The following is a 9,070-nucleotide window of genomic DNA, read 5'->3' on the forward strand; positions in this document are numbered from 1 at the left end:
CTCTTTCCCAATTCTCTGATAGCAGACACCAGCAGGGTGTCCTGTAGTTCAATTGAATTCTCACACTGTATACCTGGGGTTAGCATCAGATCCACTAGCCAAAGGCCTCAGTCCTGCGAGACTTCTCAAGTTGACACCATCACGAGTCCTGGCCTGCCATACTTGGGTTTGATAACTGAATGGCCCATCCAACCCAGGGGGACACCTCCTTACATCTCCTAGGTTATTATGCCAGACTCTGTAGGGAGCAGTTGGATCTGAGTTAACAATGGTGCCTTTAAGCTAAGCAGAGACAAGGTCACACCCTCTTGAGCCAACACTACCAGTCAGTGAAAGTTAAAAGGAACTATGTGTCAGCCAGAGAAGGGCAGCAGAGACGAAAGGCTAGTTTAAAACAGCAAGACACAAGATGCTCCTCAGCTTCAGTTGATAACAGACAAATATTCGGCTTCACATTCCACTTGTCCCTCCCCCACGGCCCTAATAAAGAGTATACTTGAGACTGTTCAGGCTGCTGCTATCTCCATCAGAGATGGCCAGGCCACCTGATCCCCACTTTTCTCTCTTGTGCATCTGTGTGTTTCTTTTCAATGCTCTCACTCCCCTTTTGGTACATGTCTCCCTGCGCAAGTCACAGCAGGATTCAGTACAGGCCACAGTGAAATGGAAAGGAGGCATGCCCACTTGGAAACTCATGAAATCTCATTGTTCAAGTTTTTGTGGTGCTTAATCTCCAGTTCCTGTTACCTATATCTGGAGCTCAATGGGTGGAACTGTAACAGCCCCACCCTAAGTCACCTTAGTAATATCAATTTAGGTGTGAGTCAGAGAGGCTCATCATGAATAACTAGGAACCAGAGACAAAGACCAAATGTGTTTCTTCCTATACCACAGGTGATACGCCCATCAGTGAGATAGTTGTTAGGTGTATGTCTGATGAAATAAGATACCTCAAGTAAGATAAAGGTGGGCCAGCAGGTGACTAGTGGTTAAGGTGCTGGATCCGCCAACTCTGTGGTTCAAGTCCAGAACCTGGCCGCTTGAAAAATTAGGGCACATGTGCATATGTGGCCATACCCACTTGGGGGGTGATTTCTCACATTCTCTCTGTCTTGGTCTCTCTCCAGTGAGCATACATGCCCTATAGCAAACTGAAGGGGTGGGGGGATAAAGGAAAAACAGTAGGCAGTGTGTTTAGCAAGATTCCATTTGTTTTAAATGATTTTTTAATGAGGACCAGCCAGTGACGTGATGGTTAAGACACTGGTCACCCACATGGCTGACCACGGTTTGAGTCCTAGACCTGGCAGCATGCTGTCTCTCTCTCCCTCCTCCTCCCTCCCTCCATCTCTCTCTCTTTTCCTCTGGTAAGCACATGTGCCCTATAGCAAATTGGAAAAAAAAAAAAAAACCCTAATAATAAAATGAATTACTTAAAATAAAAAAAAGAGGGTAGCAGGTGAAATTGAGGTTAAGGCACTGGATTCCACATAGCTGACTTTGTGGTTCAAGTCCCAGACCCAGCAGCTTGAAAATCATGCTGGGCATGTGTATGAGTTTCCAAAATTCAGAGAGGAAAATGTAGGAGAAGGGATCGCAATATGGCCCTTCTTCCTCGGGGAATGATTTCTCACTTGCCTTCTTTCTCAGTCTTCTTTCTGGCAAGCGTTCGGGCCCTACAGCCACCAAAAAACCCTAAAAACAAAAAATGTGCCCAGCAGTAGCCAGATGACCTAAGATAGCTATTTTCCACATGGTCTGCTGGTTAATACTCACAGGCCCAGGAGATCCCAGCAGGAAGAAGTAAAAACTGGATCAAACCAAAGCTACCTTTCCCTGTAACTAAACAGGGACCTAAGGCCAAATTTGTTTCAGTTAAACTTTTTTGCTTTAATAATATCAGATTCCCAACTACAGACTCATTTATAAGTCTAGATCAATTTACAAGGGCCCTTCAAAAAGTCCATAAAATATATATATAGTGAAAAAAACTACACATGGATTGCAATATTTTTCATACCCAAATAAACTCATACATTAATTCTATTTTCCATAAATGATTTCAAGTCCCCTTGTACAACACTGAGCATGCATTAGGAAGAGACAGCTCCCTCTCACTTGCCTGTTCTTCTGTGGATGAATAATAACAGACAGGAATAGACCATGACATTTTATAGCCCAAACCCTTGTGGCTTTCCAAGAGAAAATGATCTACTCCTCCTCCCCCCTGTCTCCACCCTCCCACCCACTCTATCCTGAATGCTCCAGGGCACCAAAGCTGCCACTCATCTCATGGATCATTGTCCCCTTTATAGGACAAGTTGTCCTTTCACCCAACTCTGTATGGAAAAAAAAAAAAAAACCCTAATAATAAAATGAAATAATTCTTCTTGGAAATTATTTACTTATGGGTTAGTGTTTGTTTATTCTTAGAAACTTTCTAATATAAGGTAATATCAGATACTTCTGGGAAATTGACACTGGGGAGGGGCAATAAGAATTTTTTTTACTACATGTTTGAGGTGTTATTTTTGTTTTTACAGTGACCATGTATTATTCTTTTTTTAAAAAAAGAGCTTGTTATAATTAAAAAGCTTTGATCTGACCCTGAGGCACAGTGAGTGATAAGGGCTGTGCACTACGAGTCAGATTCCACATGGCCAGCCACAGTTCCAGTACCTGTCTCAGTGACTTACGAAGCATGCCAGGCACATGTGACAAAAATCCTGACAGGATAGAGAGATGGAGGGAAGGAATTAGGGCATCACCATGCCCAACTGCAGGGTACTTTCTCTTTCACGTTCTTTTCTGGCAAGTGTACATACCCTCTGATTAAAAATGAACAATTTTAAAAGAAAGCAAAAAGTGATTGCCACTTAAGTGTAACCAGATGCTCGCTGTGTTGTATAGAATGAGTTCCCATTAAATGCTCTGGACATTTCATGACATTTGCCTTATTTATTATTGTATTCTCCATTGTTACTCCTCTTCCCAAGCTAAAGATGAGGCCATCTAGTTGGTAATTAGGCAAGCCACTATCAGTTACTAATAGCTGTAGAAATTCTGTCTAGGTAAAACAGTGTTTTAATAAAAGATATTTATTTATTTATTTATTACAGATCCCTGACATTCAGAACAACTGACTTAATACATTGCTGCTGTATGAAATTAACGATGAATTGGAATGCAGACCCAGAGGGTGCTACATTACCACCACAGTATGCTAAAAACCAGTCATCTTTTTTGCAGCAGTCATTAATAAACCAACTTACAACAACATCCCACAGTTCTTTTAGCTATCCTGGAAGTAACCGAGAAGCGTGCATGTATCCCAATAATTTAAATCCAGTTCCACAGCCACTGATGAATCTTCTAAATTATAAAACTCCTCAACAAATCTCGGTTTCTGACATGCGTAATGGGACAGTTGTGGCCTCACAAACTTCAGTAGAAAGAATAACGTATGCGAATGTTCAAGGACCCAAACCGCAAAATCACAATTTGCAAATGTCTTCAGGTGTTACACAAAATATGTGGTTAAACTCGCCAGTGAAGAATTCCATGGTTTCTCATACAGGGGCAAATCTACCTCATCAAATTGATTTTGGAACTAGTACGCCTAATATGCATGCACTACAGGGTCAATTTGTAACTTCAGATACCTACTCCATGCAGTTACAAATGATTCCTTCTAATCCTGTAAAGATACCTGTGTCTTACCCAGGAAATCAGGGACTTAACCAGCCTTTATCAGAACAACAGGTTGGTTGGACACAGCAGTATTCATCTAATGGACCGACTTACCCAGATTACAGACCATTTCCAAAGCAATACTGTTACTCATCACAAAACTTTTTGCAAGATGCTACTGTTCAGAAACAAAACCTTACGTCACCTACATCATTACAAGTTAAAAATAGTCGACCTCCCGGTTCCTCTCAGACTTTACTGTCAAAGCAGACTGCTATGCTGTCACATCAGTATGCTTCTCAAACGGACAAAAGACCCCCTCCTCCTTACAACTGCAGGTACAGGAGCCAGCCTTTGCAGAGTACGCCACATGGAACTAACCACTTTCCTGTGGGTGTTCCTCACACTCAAGAAGTGCACTCATCTGAAATCAGAAAAGACTTCTGTACTGGCTTTCAGCAGCTTTGGCAAAACCCTAGTGAAAATGTCAGGACAGTTGGTTACTATAACTCCAAAGGAAATACCAATGACACACAGCCTTTTAATGAACCGGTGAGACCTTCTGTGGATGGTGTTCCTCCGCCTGCTCAGAATAATCAAGAAAAAACGAATCCTTGCAAGCCAGCTCCAAATCAAGTAATGGACACAAATGTCACGAAAGAAAAGCTCGTGAGGGATATTAAAACATTAGTAGAAATAAAAAAGAAGTTTTCAGAACTTGCAAGGAAAATTAAAATTAATAAAGATCTCTTGATGGCAGCAGGTTGTAGTAAAATAACCAATGCCTCTTCTAACGAACCAGCCCCTAGTTCTGAATTGTCTCTGAAACAGACTGCTCCAATCCAGCCTGGATCCCAGTTAACTCCAGTAACTCCAGAGATTGCAAAGGGCCAGCCACCAACAGTAATGGGGTCTGCAGAAGAAACAAATAAAACCCACTCTGTGTTAACCAGTGTTCAGGAAATCAATTGTAGAAAGGTTAACCAAATCAATTCCAGTTTCCTGAATTCTGTCTGTTCGGAGAAGTTACCAGTGCCAGACCAGCTTCATGATTCGAAAGTTATGACTTCTTTGAAGACCTCAGCTGTTGAGAGTACTCGAGGACCATTAAGTAACAGCCAGCCCTCATCAGAAAGTTCTGTCAAAGCTGAACAGAATCTGCCAGCTATTCGTGAAACCATTTCTGTTCCCCAGTCTGAATCCTTTAAGGAATATATTTCAAAGTATCCAAATAAAAATCCACTACTCCTCGGTTTCCTTTTGCAGAAAGATGAAACTGAGGCGGAATTATTAAAAGAGGGTAGCCAAACTATTCCAGATTCTAAACCAAACAGTTGTGAAGTGAGTCTGAGTACTCAAGTCACTGGTAACCAACTGGATTTGAAAACCCTAGAAACTTCAAGTATTTCTAATGTAAGTCCCAAGGTCTCAGAGAGTTCTTTTTGCCTTGATCCTAAATCTTCAACAGAAGAAGCATCTGCCCAAAGTGACAATCACTGTTCCATGGAATTGCTAGCAACCTGTTTATCTCTGTGGAAAAAAGAGCCTTCAGAAACTACAGGAGATAAACAGTATAATGAGTCTAAAACAAACAGAACAGCAGAAGTCTGTGTGAAGAGTCCTTACTCAGTTGTGGGAAATTCTCAGAATAAAACAGTAAACCCCTTACCAGAAACAGCTTTGTCAATGGTAGTGCAGAATTATGAGTCTCCATGTGCAAGTACAAGCAAGGGGACAGAACTTCAGATTGCCATTGTGTCACCCTTAATTCTTTCAGATGTCAAAACATTGTCTGTCAAAGGAGTAACCCCTGAGGCTGTGCCCAAAACGGTGTATCCAGTTATTAAAGAAGGCAGTGTTTGTAGCTTACAAAATCAGTTGGCAGAAAATACAAGAGAAACTCCTGTTTTTAAAGTTGATGTTAATGGACCAGTAGTAAATACTATATTACCCAAGGTTTTCCCGCTAATTCAGAAGGAAAAGCAGAATGAGTTGACCAGTGGTAGCTCAGAAAGCACACCTATTCCCAACCAGGGAAAGCACCATGAATTAGCACCAGATAGCCGCTCTCCCACGAGTGACCAGCAAACCTTATGTCAATCAAGGGATGGTACTATTGTGGCTGATGACTTGTTACAAATTGACAATATATGTTCTCTTGTCAAAGGCGACACGTCTTATAATTCCCAAATAGCAGAGATATTCAGCCCTTCCAAAAAAGTTGAGCCACAGAAACCTTCTCTACCCAATCACCAAGCCATTAGTAGTAGACAAGGAAAAGAACAACTAGATAACAACACTGAGAACAAAAACTTGGGTTTTCAGATAGATAAATTTGTGTGGTGCACAGATGTCTCACATAAAATAACTGATCAGTCAAAGTCACTGCATCCTCCAGAGACATCTCTTAAGTGTCTTGAAGCAGGTAAAGGAATAACAGAAGGAAGCAATTTGGAGTGTACCCCTAAAAAAGAAAGCACAGCTAATGATATGTGTTGCGAATCAGTTGCTATCGAGCAGGATACTTACCTGCAGGAAGTTGATGCCTCCAGCAGTTGTAATGTCCACAAACCTGCAGATAATGAGATTCACAATGACAAGACATCTGTCTTGTATCTACACGACCAGCTGTCAGAACTCCTAAAAGAATTTCCCTATGGCATTGAAGCTGTGAACACACAAAAAGGTCCTGTGGGCCAGCAGGTGACGGACCAAATCTCAGGAGGTCGGACTGGCGATAAGACTGACTCTGACTCCAAAGACTCAACCGACCAAATAAAAATTACAATATTAAGCTCAGAACAAATGAAAGAATTATTTCCTGAGCAGGATGAACAGCCCTGTGATGTAGACATACTGGCAAAACCTCAGAAAGAAGAAGAAATTATAGATGCGGGGAACCAGCATGACCCCCAGGCACCTACAGAAAGTTGTGATTCTGTGTCATTGGACCCGGAAAGAGATGACATCCGCTGCTGTGCTTTGGGTTGGCTTTCTATGGTTTATGAGGGAGTACCCCAGTGTCAGTGTAATTCCACAAAAGACTCAACTGTAAAGGAAGGAAAAGGGAAAGATCAGTGTTCTTTGGAGACTGACATTTGTAAACAAGGAAGGAAAACCTTGGCTGGAGATGTCCAAACTGTTGAGTGTCATAGTCTTTCAAGTAACCCAGACACTCCTCTGACTCTTCCAGATAGGAAAAGTCTTTTTCCTAAAATAAAGACCAGCGATATAAAAGATAGATCCAAATCAAAAGACAACAGCTCACTAAGGACGGAGCAAGAATTAACTAAACAGGATAAAAAAACAGATCCCTTGAAGAGTCAGAAAAGGAAAGGAAAATTGAAATTCCATGAAGTAACCTTTCACTCCAGTAATAAAAGAACATCATTTTCTGAGCAAGCTTCTCAAGAAAGCCTGCGGAAGAAACACATATTACAAAACTTACGCCCATTAAAACCAAAGGCAGGTTTTTTGACAAATAAAGATTATTCGCTTAAGAAGAATGGTTCTTTGATACAGTCAGGGTCACCAGAGAAGATGAAATTTAAAGCAGGTGAATACAAACAAAAACATTTGGAAAAGAGAAAGTTAGACAATGGGAACATAGTGGATATGGAGATAAAAAGGAAGAAATATGATAAGCAAGAGCAGAATAAAAATGTGGAGCATACACTCAAGGCATGTAATTCTTTGTCAAACCCAAATGAAAAGGCCAGTATTAAAGAAAAGGCAGTATCAGAGACTAAGTTCTCAGACTTGAAGGATCGTTTATCAAGATTTCGAAGAGTTCTAACACCAAGGGAGTATTTGCAAAGGCAGAAAAATAAAGAAGCAGTGGATAGTAACGCATCAAAAAAAATCTGTGTGAAAAATGTACCAAGTGATTCTGAATTCAGGAAATCTGGTAAGGTTTCTGTGCATGCAGGGGATTATGGGAAATCAAATGAGAGATTCAGTGGCAGTGTACACACCTCTAGAGAATCATTAAATATTAAAAGCTATGGTAAAAACCTCAAGATGCACCATTCCGAGGAGTCTAAAACATGTGACATTTCAAAAAACATTAAAGGAACAGTTGAGAGAAAGCAACCTGACAAGATGTTAATTGATAAAAACAAGTTAGATAAAAAATTAGCCAATGTAAATAATGAAGCTGAATTCAGCCAAATGTCTACCCAAGCAAAGAATCAAAAAAAGTTATACCTGAACAGAGTTGGGTTTAAATGCACTGCACGTGAAAGCATTTGTCTCACCAAAATAGAAAATTCACCCAGGAAGCCCATTAAAGAGAAAAGACAGGATAATAAACCCAAGGCTTGTTTCCCTATGAAAGATTGCACAGAAAAAAGCATGCTGGAGTTTAAATTATGTCCAGATCTACTCTTCAAGAATACAAACTCTCATGAAGAACAGAAGGATCTAAAGCCTTATCCTAGGAAGGAGCAAGCCCCTGTGCAAGGTCCAGTATGATTTTCTTGATGGTGTTCACTCGTAAAGAGCTGAAAGTTGATAAATGGGCTAGTGCTTACCATGTTATCTGGGTGGCTAGGAAGAACTTCAGTGTGTTGTTACTCTATTACCTAGTATTTCTTTTTCTCAGTTAATCAGTTTTCATTGGGCAGTGTTTGTTTTACATTTATGACACCTTACTATAAATTGGTAGTAATGACAAAAGCTGTATAAAATTGTAAGGTTTGCCAAAAACAAATGTTTCATTTGGCACCAAGAAGGCTGTATTTTGAAAAACATTTCCCTATGATGTTAGACATATGTCAAGTATACATTATTCTAAGAGTCTTGGTTTTGTTCGTTTTCCTTTGGACTTCTGATCTTTAAAACTCCATAAGTTTGAAATTTTGTTTTAAATATTAGAAGATATGTAATGATTAGTAATGAGATCTCTTTGTTCATGTGGAAATGGATTGATTTATTGTCATGTTTGAAATTGTTAATGATGTTATCACTAAAAATAGTAATGTCTAGCCTGCTCGTGAAATGGGTAACCATGAAAGTATTAGTATCGTCCAACATGAAACTGTATTTCTAAAACCAGAATAGCAACCAGGTCACTTAATAGTAGACTTATCGATGGAGTGCAAGAAGGAAGGCAAAAATCAATAGCTAGTTTTCTGTGGTAGTAGGAGAACACTTAGGGATTGGGTACATTGTATATAAAACATTGTGCTGAGAACTCAGATCGAAAACTAAAAGAATTGGATAGAATTAATTGTTGGCACTTCACTTTTCTGGCTGGCTGTTGGGGTGCGTAAAATTACAATTTAAACAGTGTATGTTTCTTGGCGGGCATTAGAGAATTTTTTTTTTCAAGAGTTATTTAGCTCTATTTATTTACTGATTTTAATTTTACCAGAGAGGG

General features: G+C 40.0%; 1 protein-coding gene across 14 annotated transcripts in view; it reads left to right on the top strand.

Moving 5' to 3' along the window:
• The window catches only part of RESF1 (retroelement silencing factor 1), a 41,538-nt gene that overhangs the window by 26,642 nt on the left and 5,826 nt on the right, over positions 1-9,070 (top strand). For all 14 annotated transcript variants that reach the window (XR_003547821.1, XM_006168061.3, XM_027768107.1 and 11 more), the window contains one exon: positions 3,120-8,152. Coding sequence is in view for 13 of the 14 variants with exons in the window: in XM_006168061.3 (XP_006168123.1) it covers positions 3,163-8,152 (4,990 nt within the window). In the remaining variant the exon portion in view is untranslated. The remainder of the gene's footprint in view (positions 1-3,119; positions 8,153-9,070) is intronic.

The sequence above is a fragment of the Tupaia chinensis genome, unplaced genomic scaffold, assembly GCF_000334495.1.
Source record: "Tupaia chinensis unplaced genomic scaffold, TupChi_1.0 Scaffold145519_1, whole genome shotgun sequence".
Lineage (NCBI taxonomy): Eukaryota > Metazoa > Chordata > Mammalia > Scandentia > Tupaiidae > Tupaia > Tupaia belangeri.